This window comes from Leucoraja erinacea, chromosome 7 (assembly GCF_028641065.1).
Source record: "Leucoraja erinacea ecotype New England chromosome 7, Leri_hhj_1, whole genome shotgun sequence".
Taxonomy (NCBI): Eukaryota; Metazoa; Chordata; class Chondrichthyes; order Rajiformes; family Rajidae; genus Leucoraja; species Leucoraja erinaceus.
In genome coordinates this window covers 19,932,668-19,960,651 of record NC_073383.1, presented here as the reverse complement: position 1 = coordinate 19,960,651, position 27,984 = coordinate 19,932,668, and the positions used below count along the sequence as shown (strand labels likewise).

At 37.7% G+C, this 27,984-nt stretch overlaps 1 protein-coding gene across 2 annotated transcripts in view; it reads right to left on the bottom strand.

The window, feature by feature from the left end:
- The window catches only part of ccdc141 (coiled-coil domain containing 141), a 99,975-nt gene that overhangs the window by 10,297 nt on the left and 61,694 nt on the right, over positions 1-27,984 (bottom strand). For both annotated transcript variants that reach the window (XM_055637882.1, XM_055637884.1), the window contains exons 13-22: positions 24,026-24,205; positions 22,019-22,144; positions 20,724-20,912; positions 17,631-17,810; positions 17,384-17,533; positions 10,188-10,328; positions 9,877-10,074; positions 8,896-9,079; positions 4,072-4,190; positions 1,920-2,465 (exon numbers count right to left, since the gene is read on the bottom strand). In XM_055637882.1, the coding sequence (XP_055493857.1) occupies positions 1,920-2,465; positions 4,072-4,190; positions 8,896-9,079; positions 9,877-10,074; positions 10,188-10,328; positions 17,384-17,533; positions 17,631-17,810; positions 20,724-20,912; positions 22,019-22,144; positions 24,026-24,205 (2,013 nt within the window). The remainder of the gene's footprint in view (positions 1-1,919; positions 2,466-4,071; positions 4,191-8,895; positions 9,080-9,876; positions 10,075-10,187; positions 10,329-17,383; positions 17,534-17,630; positions 17,811-20,723; positions 20,913-22,018; positions 22,145-24,025; positions 24,206-27,984) is intronic.

The following is a 27,984-nucleotide window of genomic DNA, read 5'->3' as shown; positions in this document are numbered from 1 at the left end:
ATCTTTGCCATATTATATGCCTTCTCTGTTGTTTTTGTGCTATCTTTGTCATCCTTTGTCAGCCACAGTCACCTCATATCCCCTTAGTATGTTGCTGAATATCTGTGAAGAACTGACTAAAAGTATGGAAATTTGTATAAAAACCCTAAAGTTGCAGGCAGTTGTTCAGAGAAATGTTAGTAGACACATGGCAAATTTAACAACATTTCCCCCATAAACTAAGGGCCGATATGCTTTAAAATAAGTTGTGGCTGAACAACCTCCAGATTGACCAGGAGTATGAAAGCATTACGGATAGAAGTTATAGTGAGGTTGTCACACAGAAATTGATCAGACAAAATTAGATGGGTGACCACTAGGTAAGGCAGTAGGCAGAGAGTGCAGGGATCCCTCTGTGGCTATTCCCCTCCAAAACAAGTATACACTTGTTGGATACTGTTGGGGTGGATGACATTTCAGAGAAGAGCAGCAGTGGCAGTCAGATCTGTGGCAACAGATCTGGGTCTGAGGCACAGTGAGGTGGGGTGAAGTCAGAGCTAAATTGATAGGAGAATCGTTAGGGGAACAGACAGGAAATTCTGTGGAGGCAAATGGGACACCAGGATGGTGTGTTGCCTCCATGATCTCAGATGTTTCGGAGCCACTGCAGAACAATCTCAAGGCGGTGGGTGAGCAGACTGTTGTCTTTATGCACATTGATACAAATGGCATTGGTAGGAAAAGAGGTGAGATTCTGCAGAAGGAATATATAGAGTTAGCAGAAGGTTAAAAGCAGCACCTCAAGGGTAGTGATCTCAGGATTATTCTCGGTGCCATGGGCTACTGAGGGTAGGAATAAAAACGTAGGATTGAATGGTGCTGCAGAAGGACAGGAATTTGCTGAAGAGTTGCTGCAGAGGACAGGAATTAGGATTTTTAGACCATTGATATCTCTTCTTGGGAACAGGTGATCTGTACAAGAGAGATGGGTTGCATCTAAGCTGGAGGGGAACTAATATCCTGACAGGTTGGTTTGCTCGGGAGGGTTTAATCTAGATTGGCAGGTTGACAGGATCCAATGTAGTAGTGAGGCATGAGGAAGATTGAAAGTTGGTACAGAATGATTTAGGATGGGTAGGAGCATGAGGGAGCGAGAAAAGATGGTTGGATTAAGTTTAGTTTGATCTTAAAGACTTGACAGGCAAGGCAGATTAATTCAGGGTGTGAATATGATTGGGATATTATAGCCATGACTAAAACCTGGATGTCAGAGGGTGGAAAGCCTCATCTTGGGACCAGATGTGACAGAGACGGGAAAGTGGGGATGTTATGCTTCATTTGTACAAAACACCAGTGAGGCTGCATCTTAAGTATTGTGTTCAGATTTGGTCATCCTGCATAGGAAGAGTGGAAAGAGTGCAGAAGAAATGACAAGGATATTGCCAGGATTTGAAGGCCGGAGATGTTGGGCAGGGTAGGACTTTATTCCTTGAAGAGCATGGGGTTATATGGTGACCTTTTTTCCAGGGTAGGGGAATCAAGAATGAGAGGGCATAGGTTTTAGGTGAGAGGGGAACGATTTAATAGAGACCTGGGAAGCAACTTTTTCCACTCAGAGGCCAGTAGTTGTATGGAACAAACTGCCAGATGGAGTAGTTAAGGTAGGTATGATGACATTTAAAAGTAATTTGGACAAGTACATGGATAGGGAAGGTTTATAGGGACGTGGGTCAAACACAGGCAAATGGAACTAGCTTGGGGGTTTATGTTGGTTGGCATGGACGAGTTGAGCCAAAGGATCTGATTTGGTGCTACATGACTCAATGTAAACATGGTATGTCTAAACATATTTAACTAAATTTATCCAACCTTGTTTTTATGATGTATTAATCAATATTTTGTCGTAGTATTGTTAATTGATATTTTGAAGGAGTACATACATGGTCGTATGGAAATTGTTGTTCTTGGATGGGCTGACTATCCAATTTTCCTTCATTTTCAGTTTCTTCTACTTGACACTCTTTGGGAAAATTTGACTGGGAAACATGCGAGTGGTTTGCAAAATTTCCAGTGGAATGTTTTGTGTGTTCTTCTGTGTTTTTTGCAAGCTGAAGAGCAAAAACTCTTCTTTCTGTATCAGAGAAATAATTTGTAGGGAAAGCTTTTTTTGTCTGAGAAAGCTTCATTTTAAACGGCTGGGTCAAAATGGCAGTAGAACACTGAGAATTTATGCCTCTTTGGATCTTCAATGTATCTGTTTTTCCCTGGTTATCTTCTGTGGGTAATCCAAGAGCACGACAGTGGTCTGACACATGCATAGAAGCCAACTTTAGTTCTTTGTTCTCTTTTACCACTTGAGCTGACTCCACAGTAGATTTTGGTGAAGCCTTAATCGCCTTTTCTTGCTCAGGCTGCTCCATTGTTTGATGTGTTATTTGCAAATCTGGATCTACGTGTGAGGATTGGATGAAATTATTGGAATCCGTCTATCAGAAATTGGAGAAACATAACAATAATTGTAACTTCACTGTATTTATCAGTATCATTCTTCCTCATACAGTTTACTTGAAATTTCAACCATAACCATAAATGAGGAAAGTACAAAGAATATTGATCAATAATGTATATTTGTATGCAATATTCTAATTTGCTGTAGTTCAGAAGGAAGGGCATCAACCACCAATATTAACTTTGTTTTTCTGTCCACAAGTGTTGCCTGACCTGCTGAGTATTTCCAACATTTTCGTTTTACTTTTGCATTCCATTTCTCAGCTATTTATAATAAAATGTTATTTATTACTTCAGAAGCATTATTAAAAAGGTATTATGACATAAAATACAGATATCCCTTTGATATGTTCTCCCCATTCAATTAGTTACTGCATCCAGTTATGTAGAACAATAAATTAAATAAAAATAACCAAAACTGCATTCATTTCTGCTGAACAAAATCACATGTAAAAATAGTAATTAAAGATTTGAATAAAGAGGGATGTGCATTAAACTGATTACTAGTTTCAAAGTCCATTAGAACAGATATTTTGAAGACTGGTTCCTGATTCAAATTAATGGGTGCTACTTCCACCTTATTTTATCACCCCTGAATAATCCCGAACACAAATGTTGTTGGTGCTACCGGCTGAGAGAAATTGGTAAAGGCTTGTTAATCATACTTGATCTTTCTGGAGGAGGTGTAAATATAAAGAGCTGAATAAGAAAATAGGAAAGAATTAAAAAAATCCTGTAAATGAGAGGTGCAGAACACAGCAGGTGCTGGAACTTTGGGGGGGAAAAAAGGCCGGAAATACCCAACAGATTAAACAGCATCTGTGGAAATAGAAAAAGTGAGCTACATTATATATGTTGATCTTTCATCTTAACTGGTAAATTCTGACACAAACAGGAAAGGGTGGTTTGTTGAAGATGTTGAAGGATGTATGAGATCAGAGCAGCTCTTTCTGGTGAGATCAGTGTTCTGATGAGATCAGTGTTCCTGGAGACCACACCCGTGGAAAATGTGCACAGCTGCAGCTCCTGACTAACCGCAGAATCCAGAAGTGGATTGACTATCATCCACTACAGTTGTCCCAATACAACTGTGCTGCTCAAGCTTCAGTTGTACTTGCTCATGAGCATCCGTGATGCTGAGAGCATTGTAGACAGAATGTTTTATAAAGTGGTCATGTTGAAGTTACAGGCCGTAGATACATGGGTGTCCAGCAGAATAGGTAGAAGGGGTAGACAGGAAATGCAGGATTTCCCAATGGCCATTCCCCTTAGTAACGTATACTACTTTGGATAGCGTTCAGGGGTTGGGGATGGCATTTCAGAGGAGAAAGCAGCAACTGTGACACATTGATTGGCCCTGATGCTCTGGTGCACAACTGGTAGTGGAATCACAGAGAGCTATAGTGACAGGAGACTGGATACTTGGTGTTCTCAGGTCAGAGTCTGCATGTATTTGAAACTGGAAACTTGGTCTCTCAATATTTAATTGCTGACAGTTTCTGCTTCTCCATAACTGATTGTCAGTCAAGCAAAATTCTCAACAATAAGAAATAACAATGAACACCAACACATTTTTGCACTTACCACGTTGTTCAGTTTTGATTCAAGATCTCTTAAACCATTGCTTAGTTCCTTTATTGATTCAAGGATTTCACTATGTTTTCTTACTATTTGCTTCACAATTTTCTTTGGTTCTTCAGGACCTTTAGAGGTAAACAGAGACACACTAAGCCTGATGCTTTTCAGATCAAACATGATTATCAAATGGACATTCCCTGGATGCATTCATTTTAATTGCTCTAATATAATAATAGAGACGGTACTTATATACTCTTTGAGCTGTAAGTGCTGAATAACCATATCCTCAAGATATAAACAAATGTTTTAGTACCTATGTTTCAACCTGATTTATTATCATGATTTTGCATGTGTAATAAAATTGGTGACTGCAGGCTAATTAAATCAACTGTAAAACATCCACTTGAAATGTGAAGATATTGATCTATATGTAGTATTTTGGAAATACAAGAAAACAAGAAAATAGAAACAGAACTAGGCCACTGAGCCCCTCCTCAAGCCTGTCTCACCATTCCATATGATCATGCCTAATCAATGCTAGTCGCAAATCCCTCAAACCATCAATGTTTCAATTATTCAAGTATTTATCTAGCTCCACTTTGTATACATCAACTGATCTGGCTTCTACCACCCTCAGGGGCAGAGAATCACAGAATTCACTACTTGAGAAAAGTAATTCTCAATTTATTGAATATTTTCTTGTTTATTATATATTATATGTGTGTATTGCATTTCAAGGCCAGTTGTGCTGCTGCCTGAGGGAATTGTGTTGTTCTATTGCAGGTACATATGACAGTAAAACACACTTTCATCTTGATCAGCCCTTCATTTGGTCAATATGTCCTCTTGTTCGTGACTCTCCCACAAATAATTTTAAACAGAAAAATGACTTTAAAATCATTAACTTCAAAATCCATTGTTGGCTTTGCTAGTTTACTTGCAAAAATAAATGTACAGGATTTGAACTAACACAAATCAGAAATCGATGGTCTATCTGAAAGTTTGAGAGTTACATTGATCAAAATGTACTATCTTAATTTCAACATGACCTTTGAAATTTCTACCATTATTGAAGAACACCTTGAATCAACGACCTGCAGATTGCAACCATTTGTGATATCATCCTCGGCAAGCTATCAGTTAAACTCGTAAAACACATTCTGAATTGCATTTAAGAAGGGGTTTTTTAAATAAGTTATAAATGGTGAATTTAATGTGTGTCATTGTATATTTTTTATCATGTTCAAAATGTTTGATTTGAATCACATAAAATATCATGGTCATTGGTTCCCTGTTTCTTGCATTTGCTATGACATTTGACCCACAGTGTCAATGCCATCTCTCAGATCAATCCCATTTCCTCACTAATTTCCATGCAATCTCTTCTCTCACACATGCCCATTAACACCACCCTGATTATGCTACCAATTGGGATAAATTTCAGTAACCAATTAACAAAGCACCCAGTAAATCTTTAAAATATGGGAAGGGACCAGATTACCCAGTCATAGGGAGAATGCAAACTCCACATACAGCACTGGAGATCAGGATCAAACATGGTTTGCTGAAACTGTGGTGCAACAACAGTACCTGCTGTGCCAACACACCACCTATGTGCAACACTGAACAAAAATGAACAGAGACCTAGATATCCTATTTCCACTGCCCATCACACTGCCTCAGATATCACTGGAATACTCTGAAGGGTGCTTTAGAGGAACAATATTAAACAAAAATAACATTAATTCATTTATTAGGTTAGATTTTGTTTAAAGCTTGCACAGGAAGGTCATAAGAATTGTACTAAAGGAAGAAAGGGAGTTAAAGAGACAGAGTGGTTGAGGCAGCGGAGTGGAGAGGTTAAGGCTGTGGGAGCTAACTGATCCCTTGCAGCATCAGCCCAGAATGGAAGTGCTTGAAAGAACAAAATTTAAGGGAAGAAAATATTTTAATTTAGCTGGGAAGAGATTATATAAAGGGAGAGGCCGGGCAAAGGAAGATTGTGACAATAATGAGGATTCTAATATTGAGGCTTATCTTAAAACTTAATTCAATGTAGGTGAGGAATAACAGGATTAATGAGAGAACAATCATTGGTTCAAATTGGGACAAACTGTATTAAGGTTGGATGACCTCAACCAATAAAGAGTAGTTTCACAAATGGCAAGCTGGGAGAACATTAGAGCAGGAATGTTTAAACGTAATTAAAACAAGGGTAAGGGTAAGGGTTACAGCTGCCAAAAAAAGGGAATGCAGTTAAGTGATGTTACAATTGAAAAAAACTGGATTTAGTGATATAAGATTCATGCATTTAGAAGCTCAACAGATTAAGCTGTAACATTGTTTCAAACACTTTTTTGCTTCAGTCAGTTGCAAGGAGGGGGAGGGTGTTATAGCAGAATTACCTGTAATCAAAGTCAATATCTGAACTATTTCACCTTCGAAGCCTATCATTATGTGAGAGAGTGGTCCTGAACTATTATCTAACTCATTGGTGACCTGGGTTTTATTTGCTTTACCCTTGCACTAAATGTTATTTCCTGATAATGTATCTATACACTGTAAATGGTTTGATTGTTATCATGTTTTTTTTCGCTGACTGGTTAGCACGCAACAAAAGCATTTCACTGCACCTCGGCGCATGTGACAATAAACTAAACTGAACTAAACTGAAAGGTTGAAATAGCTATTTTTCTTGTTGGTCCAGTGAAATGTTCAAAATACATACAAAGAGTCCATCCTCCAAATTAATTTTGCCAAATTGGTTTACCTGCTCTCTACTAAGGAAGGAGTTACTGCAATTATTCTATTACTTCTCCGCAAATTGTTCTCATTACTTGAATTATACTCTCTTCAATGTGCACAATGCTATTGCTGCTAGCTTTCAAAATGATTGTACAAGTTTAGGTAGAAAATATTTTCACTGCAGTTGTTAAACTTTAGACCTTTTGCAGTTATGAAATAGATAACAGCATCTTTATAATTTATTTGTGAGTTCTGAGCAATGTACAGCTGAGATCCATGTGTGCACTGCACTTCTAAAATTATAAACTCAAATTGTGACGAATTGTCCTGCAGCTGTAACTGGACATAATGAAACACCAACATGTCCATTAGAGACCATGACAAATTTTCTTTCCATTCAGTTTCACAGATTAAAAATTATCAGTCTTTATACGAGACTGCTTCCTGCCCAATTCTAAATCGCAGTACGTGGAAAGTAAAGGAATATTGTTATGTAGAACACTGGTAGCGTACCAAAAATAATTTGCAGCATGACATATATATCCATTTAAATCATGGTGACAAATGAGACTGCAATGCATTCCTTTACAATAGAAATTCCTTGTCCTTGGTTGGATTGCCAGAATACATGTATCCATTCATTAGAACCTACTTATGATGAGGTGACAGGAATTTGTATCTTATCCTATATATAGCAGACAGTTGTCACTAAATCAAACAGAACACTTTGGAAGCATTGAAGGTTGCATATATCTACAGTGGCAATAATGATAAGCAAGCACAATTTGCTAAGCTAAAAATTCTTATTTATAAATAGCAACGAGTTTGGAATATAAAAACTAATGACAGATCTCCAAGCTCAACAGCATGAATATCGCGAAGTGTAGCGAATTAGGTCCTCTCCTTTTTCCAGATATTTATTGGGTCAGAAACAAATCGAAATGTATAAACCAACCCTCGACTACAGATTTTGCACTCTCAATCAAGACAGCTCTTGCACACAATAATCTAATGCTGACCATTGAGTGTACTTGTCCGCAGTGCCTGTTGTTGTCATCAATCACTGGATCTATTTCTCTTTATGTCCTTAACTGCCGAGTAAGCGCAAATATTTAATGTAGAGAAACTTTGCTGATGGATAGGAAAGGCTTGCGGGTAAAAGAAATATCGAAGAATAGAAACAAGGAACTGCAGATGCTGGCTGTCACAAAGTGCGGTAGTAACTCAGTGGGTCAGGCAGCATCTCTGGAGAACATAGATAGGTAGCATTTTGGGTCAGGACCCTTCTTTAGACTGGGAATTTTAAAATACTTAAATTACTAATTTCAACTGAAAACTGAAGTGCAGTAGCTATTGGAATTGGCAGAGACAGCATCAAGTAAATAGAAGCAATATTTACTTCACTGCCATGTCAGCTACTCTTCAAAGATATGTCATTGCCTTGAGAAACCAAATGGGGTCTGCTGAAGACGTTTTTTTTCCCTATTGGGAGAGAGGTTTCAATGAAGCTGACTGACAATCATTCCGAGGTAAAACAAAGACACTAAGTGATGGAGTAACTAATGTTGGAATAACTCAGTGGGTCAGGCAGCATCACTGAAGAAGGATCCCGACCAGAAACATTACCTATCCATGTTCTCCAGAGATGGTGCCTGACCTACTGAGTTATTCCACCACTTTGTGTCTTTTTTTTGTAAACCTGTATCTGCAGTTCCTCGTTTCATTTTAATAATTGTAAGGTGTTGGGTGAAAGGAAGTCTGTAGCACATTCATTGAAGGTTCAAAACCCAACCAAGCAAGCAACATGTCGGCACATATCTTCCTTCTCATTCCCAGACAGCAGAATAGCAGGCCAAGTAGTTTTGACTACCTGAGGACAGGGTTAAAGAAATGAATGGGGTATAGTGAAGAAAAAAGCATTTAGGGGGCAGAGTTACAATGATTTACTTAGCATTCAACCATTTAAAACTAACTTGCAAACCTCAATGCTGCTCAAATGACAAGTACAGTTAGTGAGTCCTCCTGCAGTAACAGTACACAATTTGATGTGTGGAAAAAGGAAATACAGTAACAATTAGCTCGGACCATATAGTTGTTTTGCCAATTCGGTGATTTGCTGGATTCGCTCCTCCTGTTGCGGTACAGTAGGCCATACAAACTTTTCAAACTGCTTGAGGAGAATTTCCACTGCTTCCTTTGTCTTGCACTCAGCAGAATACTTTCCAACTCTAACTACTGTACCACTTGTGTCATCGCACCAGAACTGGCTCTGAAATGAAAATTGTAATTATATCAGAATTGTCAGATTTTTAAAATATATTATACTTTTTTTAGAAAAATGAAACATTGGTATTATTTCTATACCTCGATAATGTGTAAACAAGAACCAACGGAACACTCAAATGTCATTTCAATACACTAAATATTCTATTTAAAATTCACCTCTCACTGCTGTCCCCATCCCAAGGTAGTCATGATTGTTAAACTATTTGAGATTTCATCTTCTACCACATTGTATTATTTAAAATCTGAGGACATCAAAAATAACACTATTGTTAATATCTTCAAAAATGCTTTCAAAGCATTGTCAGCCTTTCCATTCAACTTTTTAAATCAGCATGCAAAGCAACCTTTTACAATATAAATCTAGTTAATTGATCCAGTTTCCTTTGAATATTTTATAACTCATTAATGTCAGATTGACACTTACCTTGGAAACATAAAAACGTTTTATGGATGAGTATAAAACCATAAAACTACTTGAATGCTTCCATACCTTTTATCTCAAATCAAGGAAAAACGAAAATATCTTTGTATAAAAATGTACACCATTAATAATGAAAATTATGTACTTATGGATGTTTTATGACACAGATGGAGGCCATTCAGTCCATTTGGTTCATCCTAGCTCCCAACAGTCATCCCATCAGTAAAAGTCCCCTTCCCTTGTCCCGTTCTTATTGGTTCTCTCCCTCACATGCCCATCAACACCTCGCTATTAATTACATACACTATGCAGTAATTCAGAGTAGCTAATTAACCAGTACGTTTCAATACATTGCCTACCTCTTCCATTGCCTGCTGCAAATGCAAAGTCTTATCCAAGTTTTGTTTGTATTCCTCCACTGTCTTGTCAAGTTCATTGACCTCTTTCAATAATTCATTCAGGGATTCTTCAAATGGATTTACTTCTGCTTTGGGGATCTGCTTTTCTCGAACTGTACTGACTTTTGTCACATACTGAAGTGTTTTCTTTTTCAAGATCTTAACGGAGAAAATACAATTCAAAATAAGATAATGGACATATGCAGCAAACACAGGGTGTAGTTGCCCTATATTATTATATTCTGTGATTGACAGTAGGTTGACAGTTTTACCTCAATTTTTTCAATGTACATTTCAACTTGTTGGACTTGATTGCTGATTACTTTCAGATTCCGAAGTTTTTCATTTTTTTTCACATGATTAAATTTCAAGTTGTTAAACTTCCTCTTGAGGTCTTTATAAGATTCCTTTAACTTAAAATTTGTATATTAGTAAGATTATTTATTCATTAAGTTCACTAAAGCAAAATTACAAAGAATTAGATCTAAATGTTCCTGATACTATCAGGGCGATGTTAATTAAAAATAAATGATAATTGCAGTCAGCGAATTATTATTTAAAAGGTAGTTTCATTTCTTAAGTTATAAGAACAGTATGCTTTGTCATTAAATAAATAAAACAGTGGTACTTGTAATAAATATTATGGCCTTAGTTTTCAATGCAATGCAAAAGTTTATTAATTTTAACCATCTTCTGGTTAGAATAATTATGGCTTTGTGAACCGTCCTGAGAAGTGGATTGAGAGAGCACTGGGTGAGATGAAAACACTGTCAGCTCATTTTCAGCCCGAGCCAAATGTAGGAGCCTAAGTCATAGGCAAATTCATTTCCAGCCCTATATCAATGAGCGCCAATCGCAGCTGTTGCAAAAAGTCAAATTTACAATTGCATTGCTGTGGTTGGAGGGCAATTTCTTACACGACAAAAAAAAGTTATTATGCATTAAATGGTAAAGAATGATGTATATTTCAGGCATTTTGAGCCATTGATTTAAACCATTGCCAGAATGGATAAGGCTGTGTCACACTGGGGTGGAACCCAGTATGAGATGTGCCTTTTTTGCAGATAAAATAGACACGAAACATACAATGTAGTAGGACAGGCTTTGCCCAATTTACGCAGACTTTGGTTCTAAAGATAAATTTAGGAGCACCTTTCTTTTAAGGAGGCCATGGTGACACTTGATCATTAATGTGAATCAATCACAATCACAATAATACTTTATTAGCCAAGGAGTATGTTTTGCAACATAAGAGGAATTTCATTTGCCAAGTCAGTCATACAAATAAAAAGCAACGGAACACGTAAATACATTTTAACATAAACATCCATCACAGTGACTCCTCCGCATTCCTCACTGTGATGGAAGGCGAAAAAAAGTTCAAATCTCTTCCCTTAGCTCTCCTGTGGTCGGGGGCCTCGAGTCCTCCGTTAACGGGACGATCGTGACTCCCGTAGCCGGCGGCATTTGGGCCCTCCGCATCGAGGGGATGTCAGCTCCCCTGCGCCGGATGATCGGATCCCGCGTCGTTGCTGGTCGAGGCTCTGTGTCATTGGAGCCTCCTGACTAGCCTCTCCCGAGACTGCGAGCTTTAGATGGTAAGTCTGCAGGCCAAGGTTGCAGCGATCACAGGTGAGGGATCAGCTCCAATGTAAACCAAAGAATGTAACATCGGACCAAGGAACAATTTGTGGATGATCTTAGGCCTCTTTGTTCTGAGATATTTTGATTGCAGAGCTTCAAATTAAGCAGCCCCGACTAATTTCTATCCCAACATTGAATCCTAATGATGTTTAAATTATGCTGAGGGATGCTAGTGTGCAAATGCAAATTATTAGTTTGCAATTCCTGTATCCAGTGGCTGTGGAAAGTCCAGTAACATGTTAAAATAATTGGGTAATATTGTAAATTAATGTTCAAAAAACAACTCCATCCATGTATTTTGAAAAAGTATTTGATTTTTATAGCACATGCAAAGATGGCTTCAACTTAAAAAGCAAATGCACAGTCATTGCATTTTGTTATATACACGTGTTCATTCACTTATTAATTTTCTCCCATCTTCCCAAAGGGTTCCCCAGACAATGTCTTCTAATGCCACAGTATTAGTCGGTAACATTTTCAATGATTTTCGATCATTGTGAGTTTAGAGAGAACTGACCTTGTCACATTTCATCTCCCTGTTGGAAGATGCATAGCATCCAATTCCGAATCCTTGCTCCCCAAAATTATTAACTTTACACAGGAATTCACGGAAATAAGGAATAAGGCACAAACTTACCACACTTAAACATTTATTTAGATTTATTTTGTTTCTGCCACCCAATTAAATTAAAATATGGCTCTCCTGAAATTCTATTCCAAACATCATGGGTTTCATTTCTGTATATACTGTATAAACCAGCTAAAACCTTTTTTAAAACCTTGTCGTAAATTATGAATTGCAACAAAACAAAATCACATACCAATTTCAAAAGGCTGATTACAAATGTTTATAATGATGAATTGAAAACTTTGAGCATGTGAGAGTAAATAGGTCATTATTTATATAACTTGTTTTTAAGGTTTAACTAAGGTTTAAGGAGTACATTTCCAGGAATACAAAATTATTGGTATGCCAGTCACACTGTTATAATTCAAACTCATGTCAAAGACAAACAGCTGTTCTTGATGTCACCCCCCCCCACATCTTTTTATAGGTTTAAAGTCACCAGCTTCTTTTAAAACCCATGATACCAACACCACTCCTAAAGCAGACTCTCATGTTGCTTCGGTTTTTATTTCGCAAGAATTCTAGCAACCACGTATTTTAATGAGCCCAACGATAGTTCTAAATCAAATGCTTTCCAAAAGCTTAATTCATTGGATTTTATTTGTCAGTTCAATTTTACAATCACTCTGGAGGTATCTATTCCTAAATATAATTGTCATGTCACAACTGTGGTATGGAACAGTCCCTGCTAACCATCTGCTGAAATTTACAGCACTGAAGGAATCACCCATGTGATTTAAATAACGTTTATAAAGCTTCTCTAACACTACAGCATTAAATATGGTTCTTGTAAACCTGGTTTAGCAACACAAATATTTAGAGTTCAATTTGAGAAGTACAAATAGGCCAGATTTTATTGGGAAAGAGATCTTGTGTTATTTTCGATGTATATTGCAGTCAAAAATTTTTAACAAATTAAAAAATATTGTACGTCGATATTTCCCTTTCATGTGCCTCAATATTGAGAACATCCCTTAGACTTAATATCCACACAATTATTTATGTGGCTCATCCAAACTGGGTTGCCTGCATACTTCTAACTAATAGGCACACCATATGTTATCTGTATGTTGAACTGGGTGTAACAGAGTAGAATTACCATCTGCTAAACCGTCCAAAAAAAGACCTTGTACATTTCTGTAACTCAGCTACCCAATGCTTAATAACTTGATTGAAAGAGTCTGCTATCTGATAAACCAGTTTTTAAAAAATCCTTTATTCCAGTCACTTTAAGAATCAAAAGCAAGATTATTATAAGAGATTTAAATGTTATCATATCTGTATAAATGGCTGCTTTATTTTTGAGTTTATTTTAAAGGCAAAAAAAATAACCATGTTGGATCACACTTAGGGTGGCACTTTCTACCATAAGAAATATAAAAGCACTTGTGGGGCAGTGGCACAGCAGTTTGTGCAGCTGCCTAAAGGGCCTGTCCCACTTGGCCGTCATTTGCGCCTCATTTACGTGCCAAATGCAAAATAGGTTGACGCAATGTCACGCGCAAATCACACATCATCGCCGTCTGGTGCGCGTGACGTCATTAGAATATCCTGCGGCACACGGCGACGCATGGTTATGCACGGTGACGTAACCAATGTGTCACCACGCGATACACATGAGACATCGGAACGCCAGCGTGCGATGCGAATGCGTTTGCATGCGCACCCAATGCGTCAGCGTGCGTACGCGATACGTCACGCAGGTGGCGCCCGAGGATTTTGTGCAGCATGAAATCCTGGAGTGCCGCGCGATACTGCGCACAACTCCACACTCCTCCACGCCTCTCCATGCGCCTGCCCCGTGCTACCCACACACTACCTGTGCGTCACAACACGATGACCAAATTTTTGGAGGTCGCATAAATGGCGCGCAAATGACGGCTAAGTGGGACAGGCCCTTAACAGCTTTGGGAATTTGGTATAGATCATGACTTCAGGTGCTGTCTGTGTGGACTAAATATATTCTCCCTGAGACTGTGTGGATTTCCCCCAGGTAGTGCAGTTCCCTCTTGCATCCCAAAGATGTGCTTGTGGACTAATTGGCCGTAGCAAATTTGTGTAGCCAAGTGTCAAACCAAATCACAGGGAAGTTACTGGGCATTTGTTTGAGAATAAATTATAAGGCTATATGGAAATAAGAAGGTCTGAGAGAGGAAGTTATAGAATTGTTATGGAACAAGTAGCAATGTTACAAAATTTTGAGATTTAAAAAAATCAAGTCTGCAATTTATCCCATCAGATAAAGAATGAAAAGAAGTTTAATTTGACACCTAATTCACTTTCATATCTTTAGTATTAACAAAGTTATGGCCATTTTCATACTCGGAAATTAGCATCCTGTTCCCTATTGCTTTTCCATTGACAACACAAAAGCTGTGATCGAGGACAGTCAAAAGCCAATAACTTTCTTAAATATTAAGAGAACTGAATGAAATTTTCAGTTATTGTAGATTGAAGCATTCTGAAACAAATATGAAACATCTTACTTGGATGACGTGAAATTAAAGTATATAATTAGTTAGTTACCTAATTGTAGCTAATTACAAAATTGACCGTTGTGACGGAAATAGTAATAAACACCCAGATTGCCTTGAAAATTCAAAACTGTGATATTCTCAAGATCAGAACTTTAATATTATTGTATTATATGCTGTAAGTCCGTAACAGATAGGTAAATAAATTTCAATTTCTGGCAATAGACCAAGTCTTTATGGCGAAGGTCAGTTGCTAGCTGGTACATTGGCATATCTTAATCTGTAGCATCATCATGCTCCTCAGATTGTAACCAATAAGCAACTCTGTACACCTTGTTTTTCCTCAACTTTTCAATTTTGGCATTATAAACTACAGGTTTTTGTTCTTCAAACCACACATGACATGCCTTTCTGTCCACTACTTTCCCATTAAGAATGTCCTGTAGATCATCACATTTGGAGTATGGATTGACAATTTTGCATTTCTTCTTCGGAGACATCTGTTTAAAATGTAAAGGAAAAAAAAACACCGAACAGCATTAACAGAAACAAGTTATTATTTGCAGTTTTAGAAAAAAGGCAGAAATGATAAAGTTAAACGCTAAAACAAATAGTAAATACCCAACAAAAAATTCATATTCATCAGTTTCATCAAATCAATCTAAATTCATCTAAATTCAATTACTAGATCTAAACATCTATCCATTTCTTAAGAAAAGGCAAAACATTTTAAATAGCCTAAGTATCCAAATAAGAAACTAATCCCATTCACACAAGAATTCACATTATAACATGATTTTTAAATCTCACTGTCATGAACTTATATGCCAAATGGAAGGAATGTAATGTTTAATTCCCATAAATTAATCTAGAAACATCCACTCTCAATATAATCAAAATTATTATTTTTTGCACAATACATCTGACTAAAACTGTTGTGGATATTTAGTATATAAATAATGATTATGGATAGACAATAACACAAAATATAGACGATTTTGATGCTCTTATGACATGATTGTCCAAAAAAAAAGAATTTCAATCATCTTGCGAGTGGGTGTTTCTGGAATGCGATCGATTGGAACGTTGCCGTTGCCATGAATTTTAACCTCATATCGGCAGGCAAGACACGGCCAAATCATTTGGGGACTAAATAACATTTTTGCATCGTAAAATTAGACTAAAGCCACACCAAGAAGCAAGATTATATGTGAAATAAATGACTTACCCTTTGTTTTGTCCTGATATTACGATCTGTCACGTTGACGGCCTTCGAAGTCGCTTTTTACTTTAATCCAACTATTAAATTGTCCAGCGATTTAAAAAAAAAACGGGAATGGAAGTCTGATCGATTTTTCTTCATCGACTAGCAGCCCAAGGAAATCCCTCTCCGACAAGCGATACAAATCTGCATTTTAATCCCCCCCCCCCCCCCCCCCCCCTCAAAGGCACCGGAGTTCAGGGTAGAGTTCAGGGATTTCAGATTGCCAATATATTTCAAAGTCAGGATGATCAGCAGCTTGAGGTTGAACCTGAAGGTGGTGGTGTTCCCAGGCACCTGGAGCTCATGTTCTTCTTAATGGTGAAGGGTGTAGGTTTTGGACATTCTATTGGAATAGTTTAGCTGAACTATTGCAATATATTTAGTAGATAACACACATTGTTGACACTACACAGCTGGTGGTGGGGATGAATGTTTGGAGTGGTTGACAGGGTATTAGCCAAGTGAACTGCTTTGTCATGGAGATTTTTTTACTTTGAGTCGCACTTCTCCAGGCAACTTGAGGTTATTTCATCTAATTTCTCTCATGACTTGAAAATGGTAGAAACTTTCTGGACAATTGATAGTCCAGTCATTGAGTGACACCCATCAAACAGATTTTCTATATTCTATAAGAGACGTTATTGACATTCACAAGAACTGAAATCATAGGATTACCAAAACCACTCTATTAGTACAAAGCTTTTGTTGTTGTGACAATCTACAATGCTTTTATGGTATTTTTCTCCATGACGTTCTGCCTTCAGGTGACCAATGGTGGTATATTGGTGATGTTTAAAGAAGATTCCAATGTTTATTAGTCTATTTTATATAAAATAGAATTAAAAATATTAAATAGATTAATATTTGGGCTGGTAAACCATGGTTTTACATTTAAAGGTGCCCATTTCTCAGGTACCTATCTTTAGTGATGACCATCTTGTTGGCATAAATTAAACCAAAAGAAAGATACAAGGAACTGAAGTTGCTGGAATCTTGAGCGAAACGTAAGATTGAAGAAGGGTCCCAATCTGAAACATCGCCTCCATCTTCCTCCGCAGATGCTGCATGAACTATTGAGTTCATCCAGCACATTGTGCTTTGAACCAAAAGAGATGTTGGTATTTTGTTCAGATCCATTCAGCTATTTCAAATCTGAAACATGCATTAGAAGCCTGAGCCCAAATTGATGTCAATTATGCCAGAACGAGTTTGTCTCTTTGAAGAGGAGCTTGATGGTTGCTAAAGAGAAGTAAATCGGAGAACTGCAAGCATGGACTTACAGCATGTCACAAGAGTGGCACCAACAAAAAATCGACAGTTTTTGTAGCAAGCTTGGAATTTGACATGGAAAATAAAATTTACTTGGTGTCACAATTTTCAAACTGTCCTTACCAGTAGAAATTAAGCATTAAACTAACTGGCTTTAATTTGAATAATTGCCTTAATTATTTTACTAACCTCACTTATTTCTTCTTTTGTGGTACAGTGATGCAAAATTGTTTCCAATTCTTCTCCATGTTGATGTGCCTTCGCACTCCACTCAACATTCCCACTCTCTAAAGCTTCCCGTTTTTGCTGAAGAGAGTCCATTGAGGTTTGAATGAATTTCTAACAAAGGAAGTTAAAGAAAGTTGAATACATTTGAAATTAGATGTCCTAAACTGAGTAAATACAGTGATTACTGTACAATCTGGATTTAACTTACGGAATTCTGTGCAATGGAGATGATGTCCATTGCTAATGTGAGGGACAATTTATACAAATGGCACACGTGTGTTTGTTTTTCTTGATGTTGCCGGAGTTGGATCTTTGCTTGATTGCTGTCGTCAGGGATTATTAATGTTTCAGGATATTCTAGTTCTCCTGACTTCATCATCTCCTCAAGCTGAAATAAAACCCATTAAACTTGATTTGAAAATTACTATCATGTAAGCGACATAAACAGTTTGGCTGTATAACGAGAGCTTAACGTAAAAATCAATTTCCAAATGAAATTAAATTGAGAACATTTTAAATGTTGTTAAGTAATACATGCTTTTAAAATTGTAATTCCCAAGTTTCATACAGAGAGTGGTGAATCTCTGGAACTCTCTACCACAGAAGGTAGTTGAGCCCAGTTCATTGGTTATATTTAAGAGGGAGTTAGATGTGGCCCTTGTGACTAATGGGAACAGGGGGTATGGAGAGAAGGCAGGTACAGGATACTGAGTTGGATGATCAGCCATGATCATATTGAATGACGGTGCAGGCTCGAAGGGCCGAATGGCCTACTCCTGCACCTATTTTCTATGTTTCTAACTTTATCTGTTATAGGCAGCACAGTGGCATGGCTGCGCAGTGCCACTAACTCGGAGTGCCAGAGACCAGGTTCAATACTGAGCTCAGATGCTGTATGTGTGCAGCTTACATGTTCTCCCTGTGACCATGTGGGTTTCCTCTGGATGCTCTGATTTCCTCCCACATCTCAAGGTTATGCGAGTTAGCAGTCTAATTAGACAGTCAAATTACCTCTATCCCACAATAAACAGAAAGTTGGAGAGACAGAAAGATGACGAGACAGAGTAGAGAGATAAATGTAACCTTTCCTTTAGAAACAGAAGAGTGTTACTGAGAACAAAACTTCAGCATCAATACTTGAAGTTTGCAGCCACACAAATAAAGATGTTCTGGCAGATGGGGATTGTAATGTGAGATTGAAGCTCAGCGGACCAGGGTAAACAGGAGGCTGTGGAGCTGTCTCAACAAGGATAAGCTGGGTTATGCCAATAGCACATGATGATATGTACTCCCATTAATCCCTGAGGAATGAACCTGGTTTCAAACCAAGAAGATTAATTTGAAATTTCTTCCAAAAGTGTAGTAGACAATCTTATCTGGATTGAGGAATGTAATACCCTAAATTGTAATCTTCTTTTTACACAAGAATGACATCATGTAAGAATGTTAATCTGCATTGCATTCCATATCAGGTTGCAGAACTGTGGTACACTCAAGTACCTTATGAAAATATGTCCTAGAGTGAGGGCACAAATCCAGTAAGATTTTTTTACTTCAAGAGCGCAGTCTTGCCAAGTGCTGATGTTTTCATTTGGTTATCTCTGTTACCATACGTGATCCCTCTAACATAGTTGAAGTTACTTTCATCAAAGCTGTTACAAGTAGGTCTGCTTAAGATAAGCACATGCTCAGTACTGTATAGAAATTCTGCACTATAATACTTGGTTTGACATTAAGTGGTACTTGCAGAGGTATTCCCAGCTAAAGAATTTATGAACATAAGAAACAGAAGCAGGCCACTCCACACTCATGCCTACTTTGCAAATTCAATCAGAATGTAGCTGATCTTCCACCTTAGGGCCTTTCCTGCATTAACTTCCTATCCTTTGATTTTTTTTCTCAACTAACTTTTGAATTGCCAACTCCTCAATTTGGCACTAAGACTTCTGCTTCTCAATATTCCAAACAGGAAAACATCATTTCTTCATCCATGCTATTGAGCTCTTTAAGAATTTTGTATGTTTCAATGACATCATCTCTTATTCTTCAAAACTCTACAGAACATGACTCTATCTGCTCTCCACTAATCTCCCCATGACATAATCTCCACTATCCCCGCATTCAATCTGGCGAACCTACATTGCACTTCTTCTCTGGCAAGTATATCCTCCCCAAAATGAGGAGAACAACACTTGCTCCATTGTAAATTGTTAACAGCTACAATGCCATCACAAATCTGTGTGACACCCCAGCAATTACAGGCTCTCAACCTGAAAATTATTTATTCCTACTATTTGTTTTGTCAATTAACCAAAGCTCACTATACCTCTATATTTACTCTCTAATTCTAGAAACTGAGCACCAGTGTAGTATCTAAGCATATACCTTCTGAAAGTCCAAATACATAACATCCACTAGTTCCCCCTTTTCTAGTCTGCTACTTACAACATTAAATGATTGCAACAAATTTGTCAAACATTATTTCCTTTTGAGTTTCCAACACTTATTTGAAGTGATCTTCCACCATTTGAATAATAATAGGTTCCAGCATTTTCCCTACTACTGACTTTGGACTAACCAGTTTATACTCTGCATTTTCTATCCCCTCCTTTCCTGAAGGATGCTACCTTCCAAATTATGGGAAATTATCTGCAATCAATAATTGCAAAGATTGTAACCATCACAAACTATCTGCAGAGCGAACTCTTTCAAAAGTTCAGGATATAAGACATCAGATCTTGAGGATAAAACAGCTTTCATTTCTCCAATTTCTTTCCGTTCCTCCTTCAATATGGACCTGTTGCTTTCCACCATATCTTTCCACCATTCTCTTCCATGAAGCCAAACACAAAATATTTGTTTAACAATTCTCACTCATTTCCCTTTTTTCCTTGGTTAATTCTATTATTACATTATCCTGAAGAGGTAGGAATTATTCAAGAAGTAATAAATATAGGGAGTTCATTAGTATATTTTCCATTACAGTATATTTTATTTTTACGTGCCTTTTGCTTCATTTTACCAATTAAATAGAAAACTGCTATTCCCTACATCTTTTAATTCTGGAAGATTTAATTGTTTCACCAAAACACCTACAAAACTATGCTGAAAGGCCCAAGAAGATATCAAACAGTATTAATTGGGAACAAAATGTGATTATTTCAACATTGCAGCCACATGTTATGTCAAAACCATAGAAGAAAGACTAATCTCTAAAGTGTAATTACACTCAAAATAACAAAAACTGATGGGTATTTGCACATTATTAAATACTTTAAAGTATTTAAATTTGGGTGCATACCTCTTGCATGGTCTGATGAAATTTAATTGCCATTTGTAGGACCATTTCATAATCTTTTATTTTATTGTTTACTTGATGATGAAGTTTAAGGAAGTCCATCATTTTTTCATTTCTTTCCTTTGTAGAAACACCTTTCAGTGTCCAAAGCTCAGCTGTTTTTGTTCTGTATTCCACCTCAGCATTCAAATGCTAGTAATAAGAAAACCATGAGATTAACATGAATAATTTCCAGTTATATGCAAAAGTAGCATAACACTCCTGTATTTGACCAATCATGGAGAAACAGATATTTCAATCCTGTTAAAAATCATTTTATTCAGATCAGATTTTCTTTTCTTGTGTAATTTCCCGCACCGGATCAATTTTACTACAATAAACACAGAAATACAGAAATAAACACAGAAATTAAAAATGTTTTATTACGAACTTAACAACGTAGATTAGTTCCTTTTTCAAAAGCTATTATTTATGTCCAGTCCACCAAATATCTCAGAATCTCTAGAATAAATTGCATGATATATTTACGGAAAATAAATGATTCAACCCTTCTTAGTTCACCTTCTGTAAAGACCCTGTTTTTCTCTTATTGCAATTTCAACAGGTTCCAAAGGAGTATTATGTTTTTCACTTCCATCATGTATTGATAAACCAATTTATGAAGAACTTTTAATGATGGACATTTCAAATAGGCTTTTTACCAGAGTTGTATGATGTCTTTTTACTCAGTAGCTGAAATTCACTTTATGTCTTGGTTTTCTCCCTCATTTTCACCTCCTTTCCCGATGTTCTATGGTTTCTTGGAGCTCTGTGACAATTCTAGACACAAATCCTGTCCTGAATTTCTGTCCACAAATGCAAATGCCCAGCAATCAGAAGCAGAACAATTGGCGACTTTCCCCTCTCTAACCTACAATTTTAAAACTATCGTCGTATCTCTATCAAGTTGATTCATCTAGTCAAGATGATGGGGTGAATTCACAGCTTTTGATGACACAGTGTGTTTTTCTTTAACATGGGCCATCAAGCATACAATACCAATACAATACCGTTTATTTGTCATTTGAACCTCACATGGGGTTCAAACGAAATTTGGTTTCTGCAGTCATACAAGAAAAGAACCAAGACACACACCAACACAATTTACACAAACATCCATCACAGTGAATCTCCTCCTCACTGTGATGGAAGGCAAAGTATTGTCTCTCCCCTGCTCTCCATTCCTCTCCCGAAGTCAAAGCATGCATGAAGTACATCTTAATTATTTTAACAATCACTTGAATGAAAACACCCCTTACTTGTAATTGTGGTTTTACTTTGTTGAACTTATTGTGCAATTTCATAATCGCCTCAGGATTGCAACCAAGGTCAAAAGTAGACTTTGGAATAAGGTCATCTTCCAGCATTTTCAAACCATGAATTATCTAAAGAAAACCAAATAAATCAGCATGGATCCTTCATGCCAGATAATATTTACATTCTCAAAATTACTGACAAATGAATATTTTGCATATATATATATTTATATATATTTATTGTATACTAAATGAGGTCCAAGCCAACCACTGATGGAGGATGAATAAATACGATATGGTCATCAACATCTGGGGGGGAAAAAGCACGAAGACTCAAATGTTCATACACTGCACATGAAACAACAAATGTTGTAAATTCCACAGTTCCTTATCAGTTGATAGAAATATCCAAAGAGCACATCCAGTTATGATCAAAAGGATAAGCTGTAATTACAAAGAAGACAACAAACAAGGACACAGTGGTGGACTAACTCAGCGGGCCAAGCATCACCTCTGGAGAACATGGATCTGTGACATTTTGGGTCATGATCCTTCTTCAAAAGCCAGCCAGGTCTTCTTGTCCCGGAAACCCCAGGAAACATTTGCCAGTGCATTTATTTGAAGTTTAAAATTTCAACACACCTCCAAATAATCTAACAAGCTTTTACAGATGTACTGTAGAAATTATGTAGGAAAGAACTGCAGATGCGGGTTTAAATCAAAGGTAGACGCAACATGCTGGAGTAACTCAGGGCAACATCATATGTTCATACCGCTGGGGTGTAAGCTAAATATGAATAAATAAAAAATAAAGCTGTTCCTCCATATTTCGCTTGGGTAGCTTACACCCCAGCGGTAAGAACATTGACTTCTCTAACTTCAAAATAGCCCTTGCTTTCCCTCTCTCTCCACCCCCTCCCCCTTCCCAGTTCTCCCACCAATCTTACTGTCTAACTACATTCTATCTCTGTCCCGCGAACTCCCCAGACATCAGACTGAAGAAGGGTCTTGACCCGTAACGTCACCCATTCCTTCTCTCCAGAGATGCTGCCTGTCCCACTGAGTTACTCCAGCATTTTGTGTCTACTGTAGAAATTGTCCTGACTGGTTGTATCATAGCGTAGTATCGCAATTTCAAGGCACAGGAACAAAAGAGGCTGATGGACTCAGCCAGGCCTATCACTGGAACAGCTCTCCCCATCATGAACAACATCCATATGAAGCACTGCCTCAAAAATTGGCATTTGTCATTGAGGATCCACACCGTCTGAGTCATGTACTTTTCTTACTGCTACCATTGAGTAGGAGGTACAGATGCCTGAAGTTGAACATGACCAAGTTCAAAAATAGCTGCTCTCCTACAACTATCAAGTTCATGAACCAAACCCCACAACCCTAATCCATCCTCGACAATGGACCTCTACGACCATCTCTTGCACTATCATGGACTTGCAGTCTTTTCTCTCTGTGTTTGCAGTCTTTTTTCTTTTCACTATCTTGTAGAATTTGTGTGTCATTTATGCATTGTTTATGTTTCTGTGTGTTTGGCTGAGTATGTGTTTGTGATGCTGCTGCAAGCAATATTTTCATTGTACCTGTACCTCACTCTACTTGTGCATACGCTAATAAACTTAAGACTTGTTCCGCCGTCTTACTATAAATGTTCAATTGAAGGACGTGAGATGAAACTAATGAGAAAGATATCTATGAACTGCTTGCAGAACTGTAAGTTAGGATGGTCTACTTTTGCAAACACTATTAAATCTTGGGGAGATCAAGGGTGTTGTCTACAGTTCCTGCCATAACCATGATTAATCCCATTCCCTCCTGTGAAATATCTAAGGTTGGTCCAAACTGTGTAAGACTTTTGTCATTGTATTTGAACCCGAGATTAGCATAGGTTCAGAATATGTTTTCAGAAACTAATACATGATTCAGCGAAAAATTGATTTTGTCGTCTACCAACAAACAAAACATTTTATTAATAGCTGCAGTTTTTCAATAACATACCTTTTTAAGCTCCTCTTTGAATTTCTTCCACTGTTTTTTGACTGACTTAATTTGGTTTAAATGAAGTTGGCAACTTGTCCACTGTTCCGTGAGATTCAATTTTCTCTTGTCTAATAGATCAATAGTATTGTCGAGTACAGTCACTGACTTTTTTAAGTTTAAATTCAAATTTTCATCCTTCTGAAAAATGAAGAGAAATATATCTTTATCCAGAAATTGCTGAATAATGTGGATATTTTTCTGTTGGGTTCTTATATCAATGCTTCAGTACAGTGCAAAGCAAATATCTCATACATTTTTTATTTTTTTTAAACAATATAAATCAGCTTTGACTGCAGTTCATAATACTTATTCTATTATTATTACAGTAAAATATAGGGCGGGAGATTGCAACCTTCACGTGGTCCACCCTGTTTCGACGAATGCAATCAACCTGGCGTGCACAAACAGAAGATCAAACAGAACAAGTTGTCTTACAACTTTAGGCTGTGCACGCCATACGCAAGAAGAAGACAGTAAAATATTAGTCAACAGCAACATTGCAACCATGAGGCAAAATTACTTTGACCAGAGCCATTTCAAATTCATCAAACTAAAAACAAGATTTGTTCAACTTTTGGATTTTCCAAAAATGAAATGAATAAATGGAACAGATTATCTTTATCCAAATTATGACGTTTGAAGAGGGAATATTTTTCTCCTAGTATCCCCAACCCACTATTTGTTGAGTTAATAACTATGGCAATATAAATCGTTGCAAAAAGAAGCTGTATCACATTTGATGAGATGGACTAAATGTACCAGGATTTTATTCATGCTTTTAGTCAGTTGCTTTTAGTCAGCATTCATCTTCAGTTTTGAACCAATTATAGTACAAATGCTGGAAAAACTATTCTGAACTGATAAAAGAGTGTGGTGGGTATATGGAATAAGCTGACACAGGAAGTAGTTGAGGCAGAAACTATAACAACATTTAAAAGACATTTTGACAGGTAATGGATAGGTAAAGTGTAGAGGGATATGGACCAATCATGGGAAGGTGTGACAAGTGTAGATAGGGCAACTTAGTCATCATTGGCAAGCTAGGCCGAAGGGCCTGTTTCCATGCTGAATGACTCCTGGACCTAAAATGGTGATTGTTTCTATTTCCACAGGTGATGCCTGGCCTATTGCATCTTTCCAGCATTTTTAAATTTATTTCAGATTTCCAACATCTGCAGTTTCTTAAACCAATTCTAATTTGCTTTTAGGTAGACAAAAGTGCTGGATAAACTCAGCACCACGATTCTTCACAATGCAGTAGACATAAAGATGGCCCTCAGAACAGGAAATAAATGATTTCCCACATCATTGACTGCAAGTTAAATTTAAACATAGTGAGTGTTTTGATGTGAGAAGATTAAGAAAGCTCTTGGTGAATCTAAATGGAAACTTGAAACCTATCTGTAGAATTATTTAGTTCAAGGCTTAAAACTGGTAAGCCAAGAAAGAGAGCTGTAAATGCAAGCATGTACTTAAATTCAGTTAACACTGCAGACAAGCACCCGCCAAATGGCCTCTGCCTCCAGGACAGTGGTTTTCAAAGCTTCCCACAATGATTCATTTGCTTCTTGCGAGAAGAGTCAGCCAAGATTCTTTAAGCCACCAGCAACATGCCTGCGACGATTACAAGCAAATTTTCGGCTGAGTAGTTACTATTCTGGTTCATTTGAAAATGGTGACGTGTGTAAGGTAGCCATATAGAGATGGCAAAACTTGGCATCTTCCTCTCTTATGTTGAAGATGAGAATAAATTTGCCAGAGACTGCACACATGGGAGGTTGAAGTGTGGCAGATGAGGCCATCAAACAGCCATGGAACAAACCGCTTTTATCTTGCTGGTTAAAGATGATGCAAATATCTCAACACTGGCTGCTGTAATTTCTGTCCTTCACACAAGGTCATAGGACGTACTTGATGTCCTCACCTTAAAATGCTTCATACACCTTAAAGCACTTTAAAGATGCCAATACCTCCTCTTTTGCAATTCATACATGACCTAAGACATCACAAAGTATATGCCCCAATTCCTTAGCTTCCAAGACCTTCTCCTCAGTACAAATGCCTGGGAAGTATACTTTTATTATCTGCCCCATGTTTTGTGTCACAAACTCAGCAATGCTGATTTTTAATGGGACCGATTATTTCCTCAGCCACCCTTTCATTATACCTGTAAAATCTCATGAGATTTTGGTTACTTGCCTACAAGCTCCATTTCATGCCTTCTTTTTGCCCTCCCAATTGCTTTCTTGCATTACTCCTACACGTTTATTTTTGAGGAGGGATTCACCTGATCCCAATAGCCTAAACTGACACATGCCTCCTTTTTGCTGATCAGAGCCTCAACATCACTCGTCATCCAGGGTTCCCTAAACTTGCCAGCCTTGCCCTTCACCCTAACAGAAAAATGCTGCCCCTATACTATTGTTAACTCACTTGTCAACCCACCCTCCCCCATCCACAACAGACAACCAACCAACCTCTGTATGTTCCTGCCTAATGCCTCAAATTCGGCCTTGTCCCAATTTAAGACCTTCAGTTGTAGGCCAGTCCTTGCTTGCTCCATTATTATTTTAATACTAATATTATTATGGTCACTGATTCCAAATTGTCTTGCACTGTCATTTGTCCTACCTCGTTCCTTAGGAGGAGGTTCAGTGTTGTGTCCTCTCTAATGGGAGCCTTTATATATTGATTAAGGAAGTTTTTATGGCCATAGTCAACAAATACCACCCCGGCCAAGCCCTCTGCACTTGGGTCACCTAGTCCATATAAGGGAAGTTCAAAAACCTACTCAGAGCACCCTATTATTTTTACAGCTATCTGCAATCTCCTTGCTTAATTGGTCCTCTAATTCATGTTGATTATTTGGGGTCCTTTAATACAGTCCCATCAAGGTGATCATTCCCTTCCTATTTCTAAGTTCTACCCCTAAAGCCTCACTGGATGATCCTCAAAGAATATTCTCTCCGAGAACTGTAATTAGGTCCTCCCTCATCAAAATGGCAACCCCACTCCACCCCCTTCCTCTCTTATCTGCATTTCTATCGCACTTGTAGCATCCATATTCTGGAACATTGAGCTGTCAGCCCTGCCCTTCCCTCAGCCATGTTTCTGTTGTGGCTATAATATCCCAATCCATGCCCTCAGTTAATCCGCCTTATCAGTTAAGCCTCTAATATTGAAGTAAATATAGTTTAAACCACCAGTCCTTCCTCTCTATTCACCATGTACTTGCCTGTCCTGCCTGTTAATCTTGTTCTCTTTGACGACACTATTTGATCCTTGATGTCTTTGATGACTGTCTAGATATAGTAATCATGGCATTTCAGTGGCTTGTCCAGTTGAGTTTCTTGTCAATGGTGATTCCAGTTTATTAATAGTAAGGAACTTAATGGTGGCAAAGCCTTTCATTTTCAAATATAGTGCTTATATCCTCTTACACTGGAGTCTTTACCTGGCAATCACAGTGAACATTTCTACTTCAATCTTATGATGAAAGATCATTATGAATCAGCTGAAGATTGCTGAACCTACAGAGAAATACTGAGGGGCTACTGAAATTATATTCTGTAGCGAGGATAGCTAGCATCCAATAAGTATAGTCATAGAAACATAGAAACATAGAAATTAGGTGCAGGAGTAGGCCATTCGGCCCTTCGAGCCTGCACCGCCATTCAATATGATCATGGCTGATCATCAACTCAGTATCCCGTACCTGCCTTCTCTCCATACCCTCTGATCCCCTTGGCCACAAGGGCCACATCTAACTCCCTCTTAAATATAGCCAATGAACTGGCATGAACTGGCCTCAACTACCCTCTGTGGCAGAGAGTTCCAGAGATTCACCACTCTCTGTTTGAAAAAAGTTCTCCTCATCTCGGTTTTAAAGGATTTCCCCCTTATCCTTAAGCTGGGAC